Source organism: Lobosporangium transversale (genome assembly GCF_002105155.1).
Source record: "Lobosporangium transversale strain NRRL 3116 chromosome Unknown BCR41scaffold_2, whole genome shotgun sequence".
NCBI classification, from domain to species: domain Eukaryota; kingdom Fungi; phylum Mortierellomycota; class Mortierellomycetes; order Mortierellales; family Mortierellaceae; genus Lobosporangium; species Lobosporangium transversale.
In genome coordinates, this window is record NW_019028980.1 from 781,012 (window position 1) to 806,070 (window position 25,059).

The following is a 25,059-nucleotide window of genomic DNA, read 5'->3' on the forward strand; positions in this document are numbered from 1 at the left end:
ATGGAAAAGTATTGTCCAAAAGACAGGCATGGTATGATCCTTAGCCACTTTTTCAAGGCTACAACGACCGTAGCCTTGAGTGAGCAGGATTTGGCTTTTTCCAAATTCTGCATGGAGAAAGCAGAGGCGTCAAACTCTGCTTCCGAGTATCGCGCCTGTCTTGAACAGGGTTGGGAAGGAGCAAGTGAAATGCTCAAGAGTATTTTCACCACGGTTGGCAGCGATACGTTCTTTTGGGAGCCACCCAAAATAAACGAGATGACATACAGCATGCTCTACCTCAGGCCCTACCTCTATGCCATCGCAGAAACTATAGGACTTTGGTGAGTAGTGGACCTGTCAGTTCTTTGTTCTTCATTCACTTCTGCAGGATATTCACATGTTATTTCTTCACTCTTGGTATAACACGCCTCCGCTTTCAGCGATTACGAATTCCCAACGGAGGAATACTATGAGGAGCGCTTTAGACCAGATCACTTGGTTACGGCCAACGGTCTGCCTCTACTCATAGTGGAGGTGAAACTCCCAGGCACTTCTAACGTGTTCCTTCGTAGAGATTTCAGGAAATTACTTTCTGAGATGAAGCTGGCACTAGATCTCTTGTTCGCTGAGGGTGTGGTAGACCCAACGGTCCTGGGTCTGCTTGTTCAAAGTATGTTATACTCTTGTATATTTTTATAATCCATGAAACCTAAACGGAGACAGTGGTGCTAATTCACGCTTTTAGAGGATCAAATGGAGATCTTCGTAATGACCCTAGATTGCGAAGCCATTTATATCCCCAGACTATTGGGCAAGGTCACACTGCCCAAGGATAAGAAGAGCCTTGGAGTAATTGCAGAAGCAGTGCCAATTCTGGAGGCTACAAAGGCACCTTACTTGAAAGCCAAGGAAGCTGTCGAGGGGCGACCCGCGAGCGTTACAGGCGCGGTGAAACATGCCCATACATGGGTGAGGCCATCTTTTCACCTCTGCAAGCTCAAGGATAGAAAGCGCAAGAGATCAGAATAAATTGCTTCATTAAGGATTGTTTATTGTACTATTCATCTTTAATGCCTGATGCTTCTTGCTATTCCAACGAATTATAAACAAATCCGTCAAGAGTCTTGCCCACGATACCCTCATCCATGCCCCTCAACAAAAACCGCAGACCGATAACTGCTAATCATCTGAGTGTGCAAACGAATGAAATCTTGATTGATCTAATATTAATACAGAGTATATGATAGTAAGTTAAAATCGGTTTTGATATCGAGTTGCAGGTTGCAGGTTTGAATAAAGGCCATGCGTTTGTAGTACCATGCAAAGGATCACATCCTTATCCATTTTTCCGAGACGGAGAGCATACGGCAACTTGTGGTCGAACCTAAGGAGCCGACAGGAGATAGTAGGAACCAAGGCAGAGCCATATTTCGGAGGAAAAAAAAGAAAAAGAAAAAGAAAAGAAAAAGAAAAAGAAAAGAAAAAGAAAAAGAAAAGAAAAAGAAAAGAAAAAGAAAATAAAAGAAAAAGAAAATAAAAGAAAAAGAAAATAAAAGACTCGGATGTTTGACAGACTCTTAATTACCGGGGGGCTGAAGCTTTTGCACAAGACCAAAGATCTGTTCAAAAGCTTCCCCACTAGTACAGTGGCCGGTTCGAATCAGCAGAACATCTGGTGTCTCCTTGTAACGACCTTCAAGGTCAAAGAAAAGAATAAAAAAAAAAAGAAAAAGAAAGATTCAGATGCTTGACAGACTCTTAATTACCGGGGGGCTGAAGCTTTTGCACAAGACCAAAGATCTGTTCAAAAGCTTCCCCACTAGTACAGTGGCCGGTTCGAATCAGCAGAACATCTGGTGTCTCCTTGTAACGACCTTCAAGGTCAAAGAAAAGAAAAGGGAGAAGGAAGCTGCGATGTTCTCATTGGATCGAAAAAGTCCGCGTCTATTCATTGTAAGAAACCAGAGATTACTTACAGATAATTAGGAAGCGCAGCTAAATGATAAAAAAAGATAATGTTTACTACTTACTTGATGGAACTCTGTGAATTTGACGATCATCATGTTTGATTGCGTTGCGTGAGAGCTAAGAGTGAAGGCAAGGAAGCGGAAGCAAAACATGATGACGCATAACAGTTATTCAACGTCAAAGCCACTGACCTCTTCCGCCGCTAGGCGTGCAAATAGAGGACAGCGAGCCAAGCTTGCAAGTAGCGAACGACATCAGAATTAGAGTTGCTATTCAATACAATTCAATTTTCGCTGGAGCCTATTCAATCAATTTAAAAAATATAAGGTATCATGACCAAATGAAACGGGGCTATATATACTATGTCTGCAAAAAAAAAAAAAAAAAAAAAAAAAAAGTAAAAAGTCCTGAAAAGCATGTCTATCAACATGAAATGAAGGTGGTCGCTTTTAATCATGGTAGCACGCTGAATACTTGATAGAAGTTGATCTCATGTTCTGAACAACGTGTGTCCATGACAGCCTATCCACATGCATATGTGGAGACCCATCAGTAAGTGGCTTTGGTTTGCTCGTGCATATACGGGGAATTCAAGTGCAGGCCCCCTGAAAGAAAAGTAAGAAAAGTAAATTTTGAGTAAAACAAAAGTAAATAATAAGTATATTTCCAGTAAATATCAGTAAAACAAAAGTATATTTTCAGTAAATATCAGTAAAACAAAAGTAAGTAAAAAGTATATTTTCAGTAAGTACTTACTGATTTTTACTCGAAATATACTTTTGTTTTACTCAAAATTTACTTTTTTTTTTTTTTTTTTTACCGATGTGTAAGTAAATAATAAGTAAATAATAAGTAAAAATTTACTGAAAAAAACTTCAGTACGAATGTTCAGTACATCAGTACAGGTCACTGACTGGAAACATCAAGGACCGAGCGGGATTAATCATGGGAGGCCTGTGAAACATTTTGCCACTGCTCAGTCCAGTTGTGTGGTGCATTGGTCATCCCAGGGAGCGCCGTACATAAGAAAACATTCAATACGTTCCAATAAATTTATTCTATTTCTCGTTTCATTGAATATCTTTCTGATAATGGATTGTACGGTTGAAGAGAAATCCTCAGCTTAAATAGTATAGAATCAGGGGGGTGATGGAGATATTGCTTACAATATAGGAAAGCTAAAGATGAGGATGAGAGCTACTTGGATAGGTTGATTACACAGTACGTATGGCCGGTATTTGCTCATCTGCTCATCCCACATCGGATCTTTACCAGTGAATGGGCGTCATGTCTGAGGTGCTGATGAAGAGGATGGAAAGTTAGTTGAGGACTCGCCAAGGTAAAAATGGTTTTTTCGCTTTGTCTTTTTTTAGTCTTGGCTACAAAAGGAAGAATGATCTACAAACGAACTACTAGCAAGCAAGGTCAAACCTAGTTAGACTCACAAAATAAAATTTTTCTCTCACGCGCTCAGATGTTGTTCTTTTGTGTACAACACGTTATATATATGTATTCGCCCAGATTTTGTGCTAGCTGAGACACCAGATCTTGGATTCGCCTAGAAAAATTCGCACTCGCTCTGTGCCTGAAGCCCGTGATCTGGCCTAATTGGCTAGTGAGCCATCACGTACTTCACAGCTTATACTACATTGCCAATATTTTGGTGTCATTGGCTATACATTTATATCCCCATTACCAAGGTGTGTACAAAAAAAAAAAAAAAAAAAAAAAAAAAAAGCTCGCTGTGTTTGCCCTCAGTTGACTCCCATTTGATTTCACTGGTGAGTCTTTTTGTGCCATCTTATGTCGCATGTTAGTTGCTGTTTATTTACACTTGGAAGCCTTTACCATATCACTTGCAAATAATAATAATAATAATAATAACCTTACGCGTTGAACTAGGCCCATGGCGCACTCAAAAAATCCCAAAGTTCGACTCATTATCGGGCTACTCACCAATAATACATTTTTCTTTTTTTAAGTTAACAGGCATCCATAAAAACCTGTTTTCCTCCTGCCTCATGTGCTGTTCAAGGATAGAGCCCTTACAGACGCTTTCCTCGTCAAAGCGGAGACACTTGTTTAGGACTTTATTTTTTATTATTTTATTTCATTCAAGTATCAATCTCGATGACATATATCTGGCCTTTAGCCATAGTTAACACAATCGTGTCCTCTTCACGGGAATATACAGGTGTCTTTGTTGAGCCCTTGATGGACACATGGATCTTGTCATTTGGCGTCACATCTTCTCCTTTCATTGTTCCAATCCTCACTGTCAACACTGAGCCCTTTAAGGTTGCCTCAGTCTCTACAACCTTGACTTTTCGTCCTTGCCAGCTCACGGCTACAGTATGTCCCTCTTTCGTCCTAAACCCTTGAACAGATCCCTGATTCAACCATCGATCTGGCAACCCTGTCTCTGCACAAGTCAAGACATCCACAGAACCCGGTGATTGGCTTTGTATCACCATCTCCACTATCGCTGCAGCCATCCCTAACAGTCCAGAGTACCCCTCATCAAAATCCAACAAGTTCGTATGTTTGAGATTATGTTCCTTGAACAGCTTCAGTGCTTTATTAGCCATTGTCCCATTGCCAAGCCGAGCCCATGCAGCTGCACGCCAGCTCTTAGGCCATCCCAAGTCCTCCTCCGTTGTTCCCATACGTCGCCGTTCAAGCGTCATCTTGGCAGCCTCCAATAGCTCTTCCCGGCCCGGATTAGCTTCACATCCTCCCTCGCCGCCTGTGGGCCCTTTTGGTTGGACAAAGATGGCCTGTCCTGGATAAACGGCCCAGAACGGCGCTAAGTGTCGATGAGCGTTGTTAGGATCATCCAAATCCAAATCCCATTCCTGTAACTGACCCCACTGTCCGATCTTGAATCCCGGTGATAAATTGCTCAAAGTCTCTGTTAGGTTTTGAATAAAGTCCTTGTCCCGTTCACCAATAATTGTAGTCGCCTGTAATGTCGAGTTCAATAGATTCCAGACCAATTGTTGGTCCAATGCAGAGCCAACTGTGAAGGGACCATGCTCTGGAGAATATGATGGGGATATCACACGCGAGCCATTGCAATGAGATGGTTGTTGCTGTTGCTGCTGCTGCTGCTGCTGCTGCTGCTGTTGCGGATACTGTTGCGCTAAAGAATCAATCCAAAACTGTGCTGCTCCCTTCATCACCTTGTACACACGATCCCTCAAGAAATTATAGTCTTGACTATAGAGATACCTCTCCCATGCATGTTGAGAGAGCCAAGCATTTGCAGCCGGGAAATAGAATGAATTTGGTTGAGCTGTAGGACCCGTATGTGCCCAGATATTGGAGAATGTATGTGTCATCCATCCGCGGACTCCATGATGAAGACTAGCTGTCTCTTGGCCACGAGGGACGAGCAGTTTCTCGATATAGTCGAGCAGCGGTATCACTGTCTCGCCAAGCCCTGTCCCCTCTGCCAGCCAATAGTTCATCTGCAGATCAATATTCATTTTGTAGCCAAGGCTAGGAGGTCGAAAGAGAAAATAAAAAGCAGAGTTTAAATGTTTTAAAAAGCTTTTGAGTAAGTGAGAGCTTAAAATATACATAAGGAAAAAGAAAAGGACAAAGCGAAAAAACCATTTTTACCTTGGCGAGTCCTCAACTAACTTTCCATCCTCTTCATCAGCACCCCAGACATGACGCCCACTCACTGGTAAAGATCCGATGTGGGAAGAGGAGATGAGCAAATACCGGCCATACTGTGTAATCAACCCATCCAAGTAGCTCTCATCCTCATCTTTTGCTTTCCCATGCCGGCTCGCCTCCACTAATTCGTCTGTTGCCAGTTGAGTAGTCGCTGGTTGGCCCAGATCCAGTTCAAATCTCCGGAATAAAGCTTGGTATTCTTGAAGATACTTTTGGAGCTGATCGTTATAAAACATGGAAAGCGCCTTATCGATCACATTGAGCAAGCGAACGTGTGGATCCTTGCCCCGAAAAGTTGGATACTCATTTGTATCCCAGTTCGTGCCCAAACTGTAGTATAGAGTCACCGTGTCAAATCCTAACACTATCACTTCTCGACTGTTGGACATGGACACCCCCGTGGCCCCCTCAGCCTTGACTGCGACTTGTGCTTCAACTATCATGTTATTGGATTGCAGCTGTGCTCGGAATCCTAGCCGGTTATGAATATTGGTGTACTCGAGATTGTTTTCTTGATGTGATTTGAGCGAAACTTTGAGGTTCATAGACTTTGGTTCAGAGGCTTGCATACGCATCACACAGGTTGACTCTGAGTAGCTGCAAAAATACTCTCTAAAAAGAAAGAAAGTAAAAAAAAAAAAATAAAATAAAAAAAAAATGAGTATATTAGTAAAAAGTAAAAAGACCATGCAGAAGCTTGAAGGTCCTCACCACATGAGGGTGATTAACTTTCCTTTTTTTTTTTTTTTTTTTTTTTTTTCCCGGGCTTGCCTATTACCTGCTGTAGTCCACACCTTGTGCCGAGAAGGTCACCCTAATGACTCCAGTTTCCAGATCTAATTCACGTTTATATTGCTCTACTATTGCGAACGGGCGTAACTCGCTGATCAAGATCTCACCAAATGCCTCGGGCCGTCCAAACCCACGTTCATCCCCTTGTAATGTTTTGACGATCGGCATGGATGTTTTAATCACTTGCCTCTCATCCAATGCCTTTCGAAATCCCCCCAGCGCCTTTTGCCTTGCCTCTGCTTCACTCTCTGCTACATTTCCGCCTCTGTACACATTATCTCCTTCGCTTTCACGATCGTAGTAGTAGCTGTTATTATTATTATTATTATTATTGTTGTTGTTGTTGATTTTACCGCTGTTGTTTTTGTAATTGTACCCAACATTAGTATCCATGGACTCTTGCTGCTGCTGCTGCTGCTGTTGTTGTTGTTGTTGTTGAGATTGCGGTTGAGATTGCGGTCCCTGTTCAGGGTATCCAGGTCCTCCTGACCAGCAGCTCTCTTCATTCAACACAAGTCGCTCTTGGTTAATCCCTCCACCGACCAACACTCGTACCCGTCCACCATTACTCATCAGAAGCCCTTCTTCCTTAATATTCTTTGCAGGGTTCCGATACCAGAGCCTCCAGCGAGAAGGAGGGGGTTCCGATGAAGGGAACGCGTCTCTCTTTATTTCTGCTTCAATGAATGTTGATGACGTGGGTTCCGATAAGAATTGCCTGCACTCCTCCTCCAATGCGCTCCTAACTTCTGCCTCTGTGCGCAGGTCTGCAAGACTATTGGAGTTGTCATCCTCATCTTTGAATTTCTTCTCCCCTTCTGTTTTCTTATATCTATCATCCATGTTGTAATCCTGAGAAAATACCTCCTGAATGTTGAGCCCTTTATTGGTGTGTGGGCCTCGAAGATGCATAGGTGGTGGTGATGATGGCGATAATGGTGTGTCCTGTAGGAATGGTACCACTAGTTGTGCATCTACAATGGCTATAGTCTTCCTGCCTGCGTTATAGCCAAAGTTCCCTTGGCCTGTCAAGAACGCAAGCGTTGTTACCAAGCAGAGCAACAGCCGAGCCTTTGGCTTCATAGGACCGTAGTGGTGCATAACGTATAATATTAATGTCCCTTTTTGCTGAAGCGAGTGAGAATGAGCAGAGTTTTTTTAAATAAAAAAAAAAAGGAATGCCTTGTGGGAATTTCGACATGAACAAAAAAAAAAAAAATTGCATGACGCTTTTTTTTTTTTTTTTTTTTTTTTTTTTTTAGCACGTAACTACTAGAACCACAGTGGAGGAGTCCTCGGTTGGACTGCCTTCTATGGTTTTTAGATAGGACACATTGTTTAATTCATAGAAAATCAATTTAACTGGTAAGTATTTAATCAATACAAATGTACATAACTCTATCTGTTACTCTGATAGAACCACCTTCCTTAAGCACATTCTGTTAGAGCTCTTTCAGTGAATAGTTATAACCACGCAATCAACGCTCTTCTCAATCTTCCAATCCGCGTTTTTTTTATTTTTTTTTTTTTATTTTTTTTTTTTTTTGTGTTGATCCATATAGTTCTGTTATAAATATATATATGGCTTTGAATCTTCAAGAAACTAAGGACTTGAATCCGATCTGGGATTGGTTCTCCCCGGTCATCATTCACCCACTTAAAGGAAAAGAAGGAGGAGTATATCCTAGGCCAACTTCTCTCCCCCTCCCTCCCCCCCTCCTCCCTCTCCTCCTTTCCTCCTGATGATCGCATTTCCGAGTCAGTCAGGGTGATCAAGAAAAAGAAAAAGCTTAGTTTTGGAGAAGGTATCTTGTTTTACTTCTTTTTTACTTTTAGATATAAAAATAACTATGAAATAAATAAAAAAAGAATAAAAGCAGGGCAGATTTGTCATTTCGTTCATGCAGGTTTGCGTTAATGGGGAAATGCTTTGGCGACTGTTCGATGCTTGTTGATTTTCCAAATCTGCTCTGATTTCACCGTAATTTAGCGGAACTGATAAGCATCCCCTGAATAGCTGTCATCATCCAGAGGGGACTACTTCGAATGGACAGGATATACTGTGTTGTTCAAAACAATAAAACAGAAAAGACAGCATTGTCTCTTTTGAGCAATGAAGGATAAAGGATTTGTTCCTTAGGGCAAACTTTTTGAAGCCACGCTTGTTGCTAGTAAAAACACAAATGGGTTCCCGTTTTCCGTATACTTTCAGTGCTTCCACATCCCAAGGGCTGTGATGTAGCCATTAAATGTTAAATGTTTGTCGAAGCATTGACACATCCCTTGCAAAAGTTCGGATGTATGCTAGGAATATTGTTTAAGGGACGTAGAGGTCAATGTCGTGTAGCAGTGTTCAAGTGTTTATACAGTATCATAGTATCATATGGAGTCCGAACAGTCGCCTTTAGCTACCCACCCCTCAAAAATAAAAGCCAATAACAGAAATGGCAGGATGAGGATGAAGAGAAAGATAGAGAGAGAGAGAGAGAGATGAAAAAAAAGGGGGAGAGGGGTGATCAGGACCCTCAAGATGATCACCAGGTGTTTATTGATTTATTTTATTTTATTCTATTTTATTTTATTCTATTTTATTTTACTTATTTATTTTGCATTTACCCAAATAATGTAAAATATGTTTCTACCATCGAAGCAGAATGTTAGGATCCACAAATCTCCGAAACACAACCGAAAAAGAAGACTCTCTCTCTCTCTCTCTCTCTCTCTCTCTCTCTCTCTGTCTATCTATCTCTCTTCCTCTTTTGACCGATTAAATGGGAATCCATATAACTATTATAGAAAGACATATGAATGTATATATTAATGAATGCGATTGCGAATATAAACATGAATATAAATCAGTACGTTTATTGACGTTTGCAATGCGCTTTTTTCTTCTTGGCGTCATCGATAAAGGAGACAGAGATCGAGAACAAATTACTACTTTTTTTTTTTTTTTTTTTACAATTCCAGGTAAAAGCTAATAATGCTCTAGTTTTTTATTTATTACGATTGTATCATGAGTAAAATAAAATAGACTAAAAAAGAGTTGCTGCTGGTATAGGATATTATTAACAGAAAAAAATAAAAAATAAAAAAAATAAGGATATAAAAAGTACAAAGTACACGGCGTTAAGGTAGAGAGGGGAGTGATTATAAAATGACTTTTTTTTTTCTTTTTTTCTCGGCAAGTCAGCAACATCAGACTAATTCATTTAGATAGAGAAAAAGCAAAAAAAAAAAAAAAAAAAGCATAAAAACAAATGTTTCAAGAATAATAGATACAGTGATAACATTAGCAGCAATGACAACAATAAATGCGCAAATGCAATAAAAAAAAAAACCATAAAATGAAATTAAACATAAAAAGACATAAAAAAAAAAAAAAAAAAATGGAGATTGTGGATGTGATGGATATGATGAATGGAAGACATCCACAGAAAAATTAAGAAAATAAAATAATAAAATAAAAGAAAAATAATAAAAGAAAAATAGAGTCGCGTCGCGACACGACACGACGCGACTCTATTGCGACTCTCCGATGACCCAACGGTGGTTGATCACCTGGGCCATCGTCAGACGCCGTGCTGGGTCCACAGCCAGCATATTCTTGACCAGATCCTTAAGATCTATATTAAAATAAATAAATAAATATATATTCCAATCATTCAGTTAGAAAGACATGCTCATAATGTAAAAAGTCTTGTTAAGAAAAGATCTGTGCAAGTTTTTTTTTTGAACCATACCTGGGTCAATGTCCTCTTGCAGCGTAAAAGGGAACATCCGATGGGATGCCCTCTTACGCTTGTACGCTGCAACCTTCTTCTTGTCGGTCTCGTACAGCTCCTTGGGCAAGTCACCATGGATCATGGTATATAGTGTCAAGCCCAGTGCCCACACGTCAGCTTCGTAGCCATGGTATAAATCCCAGTTCGTGGCGTGGCTACTGTTGTTGCCACCATGGCGTCTGCCACTGCTACTGGGCTGCTTCGATTTCTGACGTGCTGCTACGTTATTGTCCATCTCGGGCGGAGCCAAGATGGTGGTTCCGTAGAACGAGAAGCAAGGAGAGCTTCCTGGCGTCAAGTATTTTGAGTGACCAAAGTCACAGAGCTTGGCGCGGTATGTGTTCGTGGCTCTGTCAATGCTGATCAGCACGTTCTCGTCCTTGATGTCACCGTGGACAATATTCTGCGAATGCAGGTAATGAAGCGCACGTGCAAGCTGAGTGAAAATGGACCGGAGTGCACTCTCTTGAATGGTTGAGGTATAAATGGATGGTGGCTCGGACGTGGACCGTGGTAGTTCCTGAAGATTCTTGGATCGCGTGGATGCATCCTCATCTTGGACAGGCTTGTGTAGCTCAATAAAATCAAAGAGTGAAAACCCTCCCATCTCTGCTACAATGTACGAGATGTCCTTGTTGGACTGGTCGTTTGGATCGATATCACCATAGAGGGAGGAGGTGAAATGTTCATAGAACTCAAGGATGTTCTCATGCTCCTTCAGACGCAACAAGATGTCCAGCTCTCGCTGCACTTTCTGCTCCACATGATCCCCAGTGTGGGGAATGACCTTGATTGCGACCTTTATAAAGTATAGTATATATATGTAAAGTGCACAGACAATAAACCAAGAGTGAATTAGTACAATGAAGATTTCCGTACAACCATGTGAAAAAAAAAAAAAAAAAAAAAAAAAAAACTCAAATTACCTCGCGTCCATCAAAAACACGCTTGGCAGCGAGTACAAAACCACTGGCTCCACTTCCCAAATAACGGGTGACAATGTAGTCCTCTCGGAGGATTCTACTCGTCGCAAAGGCTCGTTCAAGTGTGGCCTTGTTGTGTGCCTCAAAGACGGGGAAGATAGAATCCACAACTCGTCGGAAAACAGGGTCAAGCTCATATTTATGATGGCTGTCTGTTGTTGGTGAAACAGCTGTTGGCACTCCCTGCTTGGGATGTTTATCTTTCTGGACTTGATCCATCTCTTCATCATCGTCGTCATCGGATGAAATGACAATGACTTCTCGCACAGGCACCTGCTTGGAGGATGATGAAGGGTGACCCTTGTTGTGTTGTTGATGACGATGACTGTTATTCTTGATATTCTTTGGATCGATTTTGAGCTTCTTATTAGTTGGTGGAAAAGATGTTTCATCCTCCCTGGATGTGTGAGAAGCAGGGGCAACAGAGAGTTTCCTCTTCTTGGGTGGAATCAAAGCGAGGTTTCGTAAATGGATGGTGGCAATGCTCCCACCAATGGTAACAGCATTGTTTCCTTGATATCTGGATGATGAGCCACTCACTGAAGGTGCAGAGGAGGAAGTGTCGGAGGAGAGGGAGGAGGATGAAGAGGATGAAGAGGACGTTGAGGAGGAATAGGACGATAATGAGGAGGTGAGTGAAGGGGAAGAGGGGTAGGAGATGTGAGTGTGATTGGGGGATGTGGGCATGACATCTGTCGTGGATCCGTCGGAGGCTTCCCTCGAAGTCGTGGCGTAGTCCTCTGTTGGTGCACTATGGCCAGGATTGTTCAGGAGGCGGTTTCTTGTAACGTCGGTAACTCTTAGTGGCCTCGGTCGGGGAAGAGGTAGATCTTCCGTACATTTTTGATAAATGTCTCGTGGGATGACAATGATATTGCGGTGCTGTTGAATTCGGGCGGCCATTGCGGAAATATTCTGGAGAAGGATTAAGATCGAAGGACGGTTGGAGAAGGGAAAAAAAAAGAAAGGAGAATCGGTGATGATGAAGATAGTTAATATGAAGATCCTTCCTTGACTGTTACTATTTCGTTGTTGTGACTGAAAGAAAAAAAGGAAAAAAAAAAAAAAAAAAAAAAAAAAAAAAAAGAGCAGAACGTGAGTGAATGTGTGGTTGTGATGCAGGACCACGGTCAGGAGAAGAAAAAAGGTGATCGGCTCCGCGTAGGAGTAATGAGAGAAAGAGATACAAGGGTGGAATAAACCAGGCAGAAGAGCGAAAGGAAGGGGTGCAAAGGCTATTTAGGTGGGATTAGGAAAAGAAGAAACGATGAAGAGAGAAAGGGGAACGATGACAGTATTTATATATTCATGTGTAATAAAAATTATAATAATAATTTTAATAATTTTAATAATAATAATAATAAGAGAGAAGAGAGAAGAGAAAAAGAAGAGAGAGTGTGAGAGAGTGTGAGAGAGAGTGAGAGGAAAGGAGAAAGCAAAAAGCAAAAAGTAAAAAGCATAAAGCGGCGTTGGAGAAGTAAAGGACGAGTACACACACACAGCTCGCACTGACTGGCACGTAGAAAGAACTGTATGAGAGCAGATACCGCAGTTCATGTAAGTGTGTCTGCGGTTCAAGGCAAAGAAGCTTCAGCATAATTTAAAATTTAAAATATTTAAATATATAAATATATGAAAAAAGGATGTAAATGAGATGGGTATTCAATACAAGCTGTATGATCATGACAATGATCAATGATGATGAACAACACAACTCAAAATGACTTCTTGACAAAGCAATACAAAATAATAATAACAATAATAATAATAATAATAATAATAATAATAATAATAATAATAGAATATAAATGTATATAAAATACAAAATAAAAAATAAAAAAAACGTCCAAACAGTTCAAAACAATCAAACCAAGCCTGAAGCATAAAGTAAAAGAAAAAGCAAAGCATGAAGCGCAAATGAACAGCATAAGAAAAGAAAAAAAAAGCCGTGCGATTGCTTGCTTGGACAGTATGTATTACATGCTTTGTATAAAATGTGTACTTCAAGAAAATAGAAATTATGTATAAAAGAAATAATAAATAAATAAAAAGAGGCACAGGTGATGCCCAACCAAATGCATGGTACGGTCAACAAAAGTCTTGTGTTGCTCATTTCATTTTTTAGGACAAGCTGGGACACAGGAAGCAAATCAACAAAACCACACACAAACAAGACAAGACGAGACGAGACGACAATGAATGATTACGACAAAAAAGAAAGCCAGATTGCAATAACATAAAGTACATGTATATCTTACAACGTCAAATAACAATACAACAAATAAAAAATAAAAAATAAAAAAGATTTAAAAGGTTGATTTACAATGGATGGGCTGGGTCAAAACCAAGGAATAGCAAATGATACTCTTGTAAAAGACACCAGTGAGTTTGGACAGGGGAAGGAGTTGAAGGAGTAAAGAGAGACAAAGAAAGAGAGAAGCGGCAAGATCAATTTGCTCCACTTGTTCATTATTGCTGTCAATCCAAAGAATCGAAGGCGTAGCAAAATGTCAAGACATATAACGAGTTTATAATTGAACAAAAAAAAAAAAAAAAAAAAAAAAAAAAAGACATGACTATGGTGTAGATAACACAGGTTGCCAAGGAAAGGAGAAGATGCTTCAGAGCAACAAGACATTAGCTTGTATGTGTAGTGAAATGCATCCAGGAGTGTTCCTTCTCTAATAAGCTCTTTTTTCTCTTACTCTTACTCTTACTCTCTCCACATTCTCTCTCTTCACTCTAGTCGTTAGCTCGATCTTAAAACAGGTCCACAGGACGTGGATATGATCCCTTTAAGGATTTGCCTGTAAAATGTATAATTGATAGATTGGTACACAACATTTCACTTGAGAATCGATGACAGAGACAAGGACATACACATGCACATGCACATTGATATTAACCCTTCAGGATTCTTTTTTTTTTTTTTTTTCCTTACTACAAATAGTTCATGTCTTTAAAGAAGGGGGATCAAAAAATAAAATAAATTGAAAAACATAGGCTCAACAGGGTTGGACCAGGACATACATGCATCCTCGTACTCACACCACACATGGCCTTGGACAAATTGTTCAAAAGCAATCATCATCATCATCATCATCATCATCATCATCACCATATCATATTTGAGAGAAAGAAAGAGGTTGGAGATAAGAAAAAAAAAAAAGGAGAAAGAAACCTGCATCTCCACCTATGCCCAGTCGCTCATTACCTGACCGATAAACCGGCTGGTTGTGACCATAATAAAATGTATGCATGTGTGTACCAGGGTAAAATGGTGATCCACCAGAATAAGAATAGATAATGAAAGGGGGGACATGTAAAAAAAAAAGCGTTTTTTTTTTTTTTTTTTTTCCTTTGTTACCTTTTCGTTTTCGTTTCTCGTAAGGTTGGATTGATTAATTCGATTCGATTCAATTGGACGTTGCGGGCTAATGGTATTCGTCAAATGCTAAAGGTCGTGCTTTTTAGATTGTTGTTGTTTTTTTTTTTTCTTTTTTTTTTTTTTTTTTTTTGTTTTCGTATTTTTTCCTTGAGAAAAAAGAATAAAGAAGAAAGAAGAAAGAAGAAAGAAAAAAGAAAAAAGGAAAAAAAAAAAAAAAAAAAAAAAAAAAAAGTTCTTGTAGAAAGGTAAAGAGTAACAGATGAATGTATTATGCGGTAACTCGAAATCAAAAGGGAATAAAAGGGAAATGCTCGGATAATTGGTCAGTATGGGGATCGAAGAGTGTTGAGAGAAAAAGAAGAAAAAAAAAGTTATTGAGCGTGTCTGCGTTGTTCCTTAATAGTAAACGGATGGTATTTTAGTTGGTGGTATAAGAACTAGTGAAATTGATTGCTACAATAAAGAAAAAGAAAAAGAAAAGAAGATAAAAAGGGCCTTGTTCTTGTTGTTGCGATAGTGTCGTTGTGGTTACTGCAATTCGTTGTTGGTGTAGAAAAGGTAAGAGTAGTAACTGTAGTTAAAAAAAAAAAAAAAAAAAAAAGCTTGAGAGTTATGCGAGGGATGCGAGGAAGGTGAGTGGTGGTATCGTTGCAGACGATTGAAAGAAGGTGAATGTAAAGTCCATTGGAGGTTGGAAGAAGGGTCGAACGTGGATTTGGACAGAAAAAGAAATAGAAAGGAAAGAAAGGTGTTGTGGAGGAACCACGTTGGGTAGAGATGAGCAAGAAGCAAGAAAAAGAGAAAAGGGCTCAATTGGGAGGAATGGAGGTGATCACTGTTGGGTCAATGGTCTGAATGAGTGAAAAACAAAAAAAAAAAAAAAAAAAAAAAAAAAAAAAGTGAATGAGAGAAATGAGGGGGGAAAAAAAAGTGTGAGTGTCAGTGTGAGTATGAGTGTGAGTGTGAGTGTGAGTGTGAGTGTGAGTGTGAGTGTGAAGCAAGAAAAAGAAACAGAAAGTATATTTGAGGTTAAATGTATACTATACTATACTTTAATTCAATTCAATCTAATTTAATTCAGTCAATTATTCTTTTTAATTTTATTTCTATTTTAGAATATCTCATTAAATCGATTGCTTTGCCTTGCTTTTCATGCTTAGAAACACTGTCGACTTCACTTCAATATCGGTGGGCAAATAAATAAAGAAAAAGGTGGCGATGGAGAACAAAAAGCTTGGCTTGACTACAGTAGAATATATATATATATATTGATGTCTATAACATAATAGAATGAAATAAAATAGAAATATAATAAAGGGGAAAATGATTCATTCATCCATCCATATTCAAGCAAGTTATATACTTTTGCTTACATTGTCAGGGCACTTGACCTCCTTGTACATCAACATTGACATCAATGCTGGCCTATGCCATCTCTATCGCTCCTACATGTCCTCTACAGCGATGCCTCACTCTGTCCTTTTCAAAAAAAAAAAAAAAAAATGAAGCGGTAAAGATTGGGAGGAAGATGTGCGGACGATTTTATTTCCTCCCGATTATTCTTGGTTCAATCGGATTAGTCAACCCTTGGCTCATCCCCTCTGAGCTTCGCTTTTCAACCCACATGGTAAATGGTCAGAGTGTACTGTGCAACCGCGCATCTTTTTTTTTTTTTTTTTATTTTTTATTTTTTATTTTTGATACTCGTCATAAAAAAAATCCGATTTTACCCTGAATGGAGCACGTCTTTACAGTCAGGATGCACAGCTTGGTGCGGCGCGCATCATTCATGTTTTTATATAAATATTATATAAATATATATATATTTATATGAATTTTCCTTTTGTTCCTTTTCATGCTGTTCACCATTCATATGCACCACAGCCCTTGGTCAATGATAAAAACAGGATTGCAATGATTAAACGGAAATCGGGAAACTTTTTTTTTTTTTTTTTTTTTTTTTTTTTCTTCTTTTTTGTGCCATGCCTTTGAGTTTAATAATCAATCTTGGCAAAAGAAAAAAGAAAAGAGAGAGTCACCTCCGCACATCTCCATTGAAGAGGCAACTTGAAGTTGAATGGAAAAACAACGGTATTCCCCTCGTCCTTCGCTTTAAAGAGTAAGGGATGTGTGACAAAGGGTTGGTTGCTTTATTATTAATAAGATTCTATTCAATTATACAAATATATCAATCAATCTATCCCTGATCTCCGGTGGATCTGTTCAAAGACGCATTTTCTCCTTTTTTTTTTTTTTTTTTTTTTTTTTTTCGTACTTCATTATGCGTCTTTTCTAAGGGAGGTGGTTCCCTCTGTCGCCCTTATTAATAATGTCCTAGTTGCAATACAAAAGCCTTTTCTATTGTTTTCTTATGGTTTTACTTTTTTTTTTTTTTTTTTTTTTTTTTACTTTTTTACTTTTTTACATTTTACGCAGGTTCGCAGGCACACTTTTTTCTTAGGCTCTTTTCTATTGGCCATGTCTTTAAAAAGGTCAACCACATCGATCGGTATGAAGAAAATCACACACCAATACCCTCAACTAAATCTACATTCTTCAGTAAAAAAATAAAAAAAATAATAATAAAAAAAAATAAAAATAAAATAAAATAAAAAGAAATAAAAGAAATAAAAGAAGAGATAGGGGGAGAAGGGGAAAAGGCAAAAAAGAGGATCAGAAAAGATGTCCTGCAGGGCAGGGAATTATTTGAATTGCTGACATGAGCAAAGGGAAAAGAGAAAAAGGGGGAAGAGGAACTATTTCAAATAGATTGGATTGCGGCGCAATCTCTATGCTGTGTCCGTAACAGATGATGAACAAGTTTAGACATTCTCATCAAAAGAGATAAAGAGAATGTCTCCTTTGGATCTCGTCATGATCATCTGTATTGCCTGCATGCGCATGTAACCACCTCTTTCCGTCTAATCTTTTTTTTTTTTTTTTTTTTTTATGAATTCTCCGTTATTCATGATTGTTCCTGAAAAAAAAAAAAAAAAAAAAAAAAAAAAGACTATTTAGGTTTATGATGTCCCTAAAAAAAAAAATAAAAAAAAAAAGCTCCAGTCTTTCTACCCTATCACAGAATATAAATGTACATGTTTATGTTTGTTTATTATATAGATGTATGCCATTAACGGCTATGAGCCCGAAAGTTTCTTTAACACAACAGTTGGCATTAAAACCATGAAAATCATGAAATCATGAAAGTCTTTAATACATTAGAAAACAAAAAAAATAAAAAAAAATAAAAAAGAGGCTCGAGAAAATTCTTCTTTCTTCCAAAGAGTAGAATGCATTCAATCTACACAGATACATGTATAAAGCATGTATATAGTAGATGATGGATCAAGTTGAACAAAAAGGGCTCTAATTAACAATCTAAAAAAAGGGAAGTTTTGTTCGCCCTTTGCTCGGGGTCTGCAGGTCATTCCTCAGACATTCAGGGACTAACTTTTTTTTTAAAAAAAAAAAAAAAAAAAAAAAAAAAAAGAAAAATGACAAGGAGGAAAAGGCAGGGAGAGGGGGAAATGATCAACTCTCTTCTGAAATAAAGCGTAACAAAAAGAAAAGAAGAAAAATATTCATATACTGGGCTTGGATGGATTGAATGGCTAGTGTCCACAACAAAAGCCTATTGTAGACGATCATAATCATTATCATAATCATGATCAATACATAAATATATTATCATTATTATTATACACAATTGCACTGGACCTCTGTCCTTTTTATGTCCGGAAAGGTACATTTTTCGTGAATGTACACCTCATGAGGCATGCATTTAAACAAGGTAAATGGAGGCTCTCTTGGATGAAACGAAAAAGGGACAACACCCTCTCTGGGACAAACAGGAGAGGAAACAAATGCCTTCAGAAAAAAAAAAAACAAAAAAAAATAAAAGAGAGAAAAGCATATCTGCAACGTGATACGGTATATACGATATAGTTAATGATGGATGTTTGGATGCAAGCTCTTTTTTTTAATTTGCTTTCCTGTGTGTGTAACTATATGGACCAAGAGACCAAGTTGTTCAAGCTTACAATCAACAACACCCAATCCATTTTGTGAATGGCCCCATGGCGTCGAGTAGTATACTATATGCATGCAAAGAGAAAGTATCGATTGAAAACAAAAAAAAAGAAAACATCCTCTTGATCTTGATGATCCTGATTTGCTCAAATGCTTCCCTTCATCATGAAGTATACGACGATATTCGCTGACATTATCTACATATAACACATGTATCTACAGTATTATACATGTACACTTTATTTTTTTTTTTTTTTTTTAACCCTTTTGCTCTGTGTATCCTGTTTGCAATTTTTTTTTTTTTTTTTTTTTTTTTTTGGTTGGCTGTTTATAGAATTCATAAAGCTAATTCATCCAAGGCACGGACAGCCACCCAAAATCTTAATTTTAAAAAATCAAAAAGGACTGCGCCCTTACCTGATTCGTGGCTATTGGTTATTGAGAGGTTATTGAGCTAAAATGGTGAAACAGGAATTTTATTCGATCGCTCATTTTGGTCCACTTGATCACGCCACTAAAAATGGCCATAACACGTTGGCTTTAAATCAAGGTTTATTGAAATATTTATACACCAATTAATATTTAAAACAAAATATTATATAATATATAATAAAACACATGCATGTACTTCGAATCGGGACAAAAATGAGAGTTCTCACCTCAGGGCCATATTTATTTGCGCTATTCCACATAGCACTTCTCGCGCTTCGCAAGCTCCCGGTCCAGCGCGATCGGCCACAGAAATCCTTTTACCCAATGAAGGGCTGCATTGGCCATGTTCTGGCCAGCATTATGGTCACGATCGCGCTGAAAGCCCTCCTTGCCATGTCATGGACTTGTGCAGCTCAGGCAAATAAAGGATCAGCCTTTTACCTTCGCTCTTTTATGATAAATACAGCAAGAGATTGATGCCGAAGCGCGACTTTAATCCCCACAAAGACATTTTACGTCCCTCCTTAAGATTATCTTCAGGAAGTAGTCTCCACTGACCGTGCAGAAACTGTCTTTATACAATAGCATTGGAAGGTAGATGAGGCGCTTTGATGGAGATAACTTTGTATTAGGGATCCAAAATACCGATACTGCATCATGGGTTGATGATGTGCCACTTTCATCAATTGTATTTATGAGATATAACCCACCTTTACTCACAGCTCATTCTGAGCTCCATATTGAAACCTAAGAGATTTGTATAATAGTATGATAATAGTTTTTGCAAGGAAAATAATAAGCTATGCAATGACTTCACTTAGAACATAAACCCTTATCTTCAGTTCGAAAACAAATGCCCGCATATGACATCTGACCATATCTGCAAAGGTCTAAGCAGTCTGTCCAAGGAAACGGGCTGGGACCGCCTTGCACATAGTCTTTAATCCGTTCTCGCAATTTCTCCCATTTTTTTACCCATAGCATGTTTGAACGATGCTACGCTTGAGTCCCGGGCATCGCTTGTTTTGCTTTCAGCTCCAGTGTAGAGCCTTTTCACAAGAACCAGGGAATACGAGTCCATGTCCGCTGCAATATATTTAAACTTTTTGTGCCGCGAACTGATATTCAATTCAAGCATTAAAGATGGATGTCCGAACATGACAGTGTTCATGTGTCTGAACGCCGCCATGGACTCCGCGCCTTATCATTTCCGTACTGAATTTCGTCATTCCATGGATTGCTGATCTGATAAGGTTCTCGACACTGACCCCATTGGTATAGTTGTTATTTAGGCCGCGCTAGAGACATAGAATAAGTATACCGCAGTTGCGGATGCCTTGAACTGATGTTGGTAAATTGTTTGTGGCTCTATCGACGTGAATCAGACATGTTTTGGACTTGACATGCTTGGCACACCGCATCATCTGTCTACATGTCTCCACATTGACCTCACTACGAGTGTTGAAGAATCCTACGACACAGTCTAGACTTTGATAACATTGTTATCGATACCCATCGAGATAGTGGGAGTATGGATAGAATAATTGAAGTTAGCTATGTGAGGGCTGATATTCTTGACTATGTCGCGCTTGCTAGCCTCCGACGTATTCTTGGTCATACACATTCCATGGAAACCTTTTTCCTGGAGTATTTGATGTATGCCTCAGTATCTTCAGCGCTATGAATGCTCGATATCCAGATACGCCTGGCATCCCACAACAAGTCTAACACTTTAAGCTTTAACAATTCTTCTGTCTCGTACATCATTACCTGATCACCATTCTGTACCTTGAATGTGTTGTGAACAACGTATACGTCATCGCACAGGCTTTCCACAACCTGCACATATCACTGGTGAGGTTGGCATCAAGGCAAACTACCCTGGATGCACTCTTGATGAGCTCACGTAGGATTTGGTTGCCTACACCGTACATGTCGTCCATGGTCATTGTGCTGGTCATTTGTTCGCAAAGTGAGCTGAACTCATCAAGAATCAAGTCGACGTTCTCTCCATAGAACTTCATGTCAAGCCTTTGCAATGACTCAGCTTGGACCACAACTTTGTCGCAGGCAATCTTGTCCTTGCTGTCCTAGTACATGTAGTCCACTTAACTTTCAGTGGACATTCTAACAACAGTCCTGCACCGTTCTCCGGGGCTCAATTACAATAGAAGCTTTTAAGGCTATCATAAACTGTAATCAAAGTTGTATTAAAGTAAAAGCGGAAAAAGTGATCAGTTGACATCTGGCAAATTCAAATTTATAATCCTTTCCAAATGTCCCCTTCAATGATCATTTCAGTCCTCCTGGGGAGCAGTTGTAAGCAGAGGAATGAGCAAGTAGAGTGTGAACAAACGTTTAGTCTATCTGAGCACTAAGAATTGTCACGCCACAATGACCAAGAAAATGGCACGTGGCTGATTTGAAAAAAATATTCTCTCACACATCGCCTAACCTTAAAATAAAGGCAATTGTCGCTCCTTTCCTTTGCTTCACTTCATTTTTGCACTCTCTCCCTCTTCCTTTACTCTTTTTTTTCACTTTTTTCATATTTCACCCCAGTTTTGCTCCCATCAATTTTGCTCTTTTATTTATTCCAAGCCTTCATCTATTGCCTTCCCTTTCCTTTCCTTTCCTTTCCTTTCCTTTCCTTTCCTTTCCTTTTTTTTTTTTTTTGCCTTACACATTTTTCATTTTTGTTTTCATACAGCGACCACGGGTGAAAGAGTATAGAATATACCTTTGGCTATTTAACCATCATTCTCCCTGCATTTCAACCACACTCAGTCCCACTCATCTTAATTTTCAATGGCCACCACAAGGAGCTCAACACAAAAAAACATGGCTGCAAATGATTCCACAAGGAGCCAAGCACAAAGAACAATGACTGCAAATAAGCCTGAGGATGCCTCCACACTCAATGAACCACTGCTGCTGGAGCTGAACTGCGTTGTTGAGGGAGAAGCAACGTCGTTCCCAGTAGGGATTTCCTCCGATAAATCGGTCGGAATACTCAAGGAGGTCATCAAAGCAAAGAATGCCAATGCATTTAAGGATATTGACGCTTACCGGCTCACCCTCTACAAGGTCTCCATCCCTGACGAAGACAAGACCGTCGTCGAGCCAGAAATCGAGTCAAAAGAGGCTCTCGCACCCGCGTCAATAGCTTTGGGAGATATTTAATTCTGAACTTCCAAGGAAAACGATCCATGTTTTTGTCAAGCCACCGCAGCGAGGTATGTATTAGCTCTTGATGGACTGATGATATTTCGATTGTTCAATTGATGAAGCTATCTCATCACGGTCACGTGTATCTATCCCTTTTTTATGTTGTTGAGATGAATCTCGGCAACACTATTTAACCGGGGGCGACTTTGGATTTCATCTCTATAAAAAAAATTGAAAAGTCGCCCCCATGGTCCATGCGCATGCTCTGACTCTCACTGTTGTCTGAGAACACAGTTTTCATTTTTATTTTTATTTTTATTTGACCTGTTTACATTGATGCATTTGTTAGTTTTTCTGATTGAATCTGTTTCGCGTTTCGCACACATGCTCTGACTCTCCATTAGCTGGCGTTCATATCTCATTGACAGCAATATATTCTTTGATCTGATCAAAATGCTAACATTTCTGCCATTGCCGCGCTCTCTTATCTTTCTAGAGTCATCGGAACAGATTCTCAAGAGAAAAATGGATGAAGGTAATAATTTGTTTTTTGCTGTTTAGATAGATCGACTTGGTGACTGACTATGTTATGGTACTAACCAACTGTGTATGTGTATGATGATCATAATTAGATCCACGGTATATTTCACCTTCAAAGAAGATGCGCATTGAGGAAGGGTGGAGAGAATACAGGGCTTCTGATGGTAAAATGGTCACGTTACCACCCTCTTGGATCGCAATGCTGGAGAATCCTGAAGACCCGCCCGATGCACGTAATAAGTTTAATCATCTGAAAAGCGATAATCAGCTTGGTGATCAAGTTCACATTCCATCCTTGGGCCTCACACCGAAAGAATTTGAGGAATATAATTCGGGATTTATAATTACGGATCAGATGCTAGAATTGTGGAAGGAGATTAGTGCTGAACAAAGGTTTTCATTTCGGCGAGTCCTTTCTGGTCCTATGGGGGTTGGCAAGTCATATCTATCCTATTTCCTTGCTGCAAAAGGATATGCGGAAGGGTGGCTTACCCTTTATATACCAGATGCCGCGATATTAAATGAAAGTTCGGATACAAAATCGGCAAAGGCACTGTTAAGGCGCTTCTTCGCTTTCAACAGGGATATCTTGACGGCATCTGATCTGGAAAGTCTCCTCGACTTTTCTGAAGTTATAGATTGCTCAATTGTGGCTGCTCGCGCAGTATTCGACCTATTCAAACAGAAGGAGCGCAAAACACTGTTCATTATCGACGAACATGGAGAGTTATTCCGAAAAGAGCCGTATGTGCCGGATAAATACCCGTTCCTGAAGCATCTAATGAACCTTAATCTATGGCAGTCTCATTACAAAGGATCTAGAGTGATATTTACAGGAACAGCCCATGCCAAATATGAATTGCAGATTATGGAAGACAGTGCTCGAGCTATCTTATTGTACTTTGTTGGCCCACTATCCGAGACAGTGTTTTCAAAATGGTTGGAGGTCCACCTGAACCAACCCGATATTGTCCAGGATGTAATGAGGATTACAAACCGTGTGCCGCGAGAGTTTATGCGCCTCATTCGATCAATTAAGGAAAGACCACTCACAAGAGATAGCATTGATGGGTATGTAGCTCAGAGAACAAGCGAGCTTCGCCCTGTAGTTCAGAATTACTACAAAGCTCTCAGCGAGATATCGAAGGAGGAGTTCGCTAAAAGCCTTGCAACAGTCTTCCTTGGCAACAACTCGGAGAGTGGTGATTTTGAATGGGATTTCCGTGACCTAGGGCTTATCTATCGTCTCAACAAGAACCGCGGAGCCATAAACTATGTCTTGTGCCCCCCAGTGCAGAAAGCACTCTTTAAGGCGTTTACAAGTATGCCTCATCATGAGCATATCCTGAGGGGAGTTGTTCTTGGAGAGATGAGTGGAGATGATTTCGAGTTGGCACTGCTGGTCCGGTTTTTGACTTTAACCAAGCCAATCGTTCTCGAAGCAACAAACCTTGTCGGCGAGGATCCAACGCAGATTATAATGGACTTTAAGGATCATGGGACAATCCATCAAAACATGACTTCTCTTGGACGTGGCTATGGACATGTACTGAGCCATTGTCATTCGAGTTATCCTCGCTTTGATTTCATACTCGACACAATGTTTATCCAGGTGTCCATAAGTGATTTCTGCGACCACGAGCAGAAACAAACTAAGCAGATCCAGAACGCTTTTGATAAGAGAGATTCCAACGGCAAAAATCAGATTGAAGGATATTTGGACGAAGTATTTGGAGGTAATCATTCCGCCATAATTGACGATGGGCATTTTGTTGTCAAAAAGGATGGAGAGCCAGTAACTGGATTTAAAATAGTTTACATGCGTGGTTCCCCTGGTACACCAAACCACACTGGATTAATCAGAAAGTACAAAGATCTTCTTCATGTCAGCTTCGACGAGCTCAAAGAGAAACTTTTTAGAAATATCCATCTCAAAAATAAAGAACCGTGTTATTAAATTTCTATGACAAGCCTTTTTATAGGATTAAGAACTATATTATTACTGTATACTGTGACGAAAATTCTAAGTTGGAATCTCGGCAACACTATTTAACTGGGGGCGACTTTGGATTTCATCTCTATAAAAGAATTTGAAAAGTCGCCCCTCCATGCTCCGTGCACATCCTCAGACTCCCACTGTTATTTTTGTCCTTTCACAACGCTGTTGTTTTTTTTTTTTTTGTTTGTGGTTTAGGTTCATTTACATCCATCAGCTACAGGTGCTGATTTGATTAAATGATAATAGGACTTTTTTCAGCGCTATTCTATTCTTATTTGGTTCTCGACGGGCTGGTTGTTGATATTTTCC

The 25,059-nt window shown here is 39.4% G+C and overlaps 4 protein-coding genes across 4 annotated transcripts; 1 reads left to right on the plus strand and 3 right to left on the minus strand.

The window, feature by feature from the left end:
* Positions 1 to 4,057: 4,057 nt before the first annotated feature.
* Positions 4,058 to 7,619, minus strand: BCR41DRAFT_383145 (Six-hairpin glycosidase-like protein). The gene is made up of 3 exons (XM_022027421.1): positions 6,413 to 7,619; positions 5,575 to 6,246; positions 4,058 to 5,451 (listed from the first exon to the last, which is right to left on the minus strand). Exons 1-3 carry the CDS (start codon positions 7,525 to 7,527, stop codon positions 4,065 to 4,067), a joined length of 3,174 nt encoding a protein of 1,057 aa, XP_021885983.1. The 5' UTR covers positions 7,528 to 7,619; the 3' UTR covers positions 4,058 to 4,064.
* Positions 7,620 to 9,948: 2,329 nt separating this feature from the next.
* BCR41DRAFT_383146 (kinase-like domain-containing protein) lies at positions 9,949 to 11,985 on the minus strand (the record flags this gene model as incomplete). Its single annotated transcript, XM_022027422.1, has 3 exons — positions 11,138 to 11,985; positions 10,170 to 11,010; positions 9,949 to 10,052 (listed from the first exon to the last, which is right to left on the minus strand). The coding sequence occupies exons 1-3, from the start codon at positions 11,879 to 11,881 to the stop codon at positions 9,949 to 9,951; spliced, it is 1,689 nt and encodes a 562-aa protein (XP_021885984.1). The 5' UTR covers positions 11,882 to 11,985.
* Positions 11,986 to 20,526: 8,541 nt separating this feature from the next.
* BCR41DRAFT_391776 (hypothetical protein) lies at positions 20,527 to 21,067 on the minus strand (the record flags this gene model as incomplete). Its single annotated transcript, XM_022028389.1, has 3 exons — positions 20,527 to 20,685; positions 20,814 to 20,831; positions 20,924 to 21,067. 3 exons carry the CDS (start codon positions 21,065 to 21,067, stop codon positions 20,527 to 20,529), a joined length of 321 nt encoding a protein of 106 aa, XP_021885985.1.
* Positions 21,068 to 21,926: 859 nt separating this feature from the next.
* Positions 21,927 to 24,708, plus strand: BCR41DRAFT_345016 (hypothetical protein; the record flags this gene model as incomplete). Its single annotated transcript, XM_022022639.1, has 4 exons — positions 21,927 to 22,201; positions 22,242 to 22,279; positions 22,708 to 22,746; positions 22,844 to 24,708. The coding sequence occupies 4 exons, from the start codon at positions 21,927 to 21,929 to the stop codon at positions 24,706 to 24,708; spliced, it is 2,217 nt and encodes a 738-aa protein (XP_021885986.1).
* Between the last annotated feature and the right edge of the window lie 351 nt (positions 24,709 to 25,059).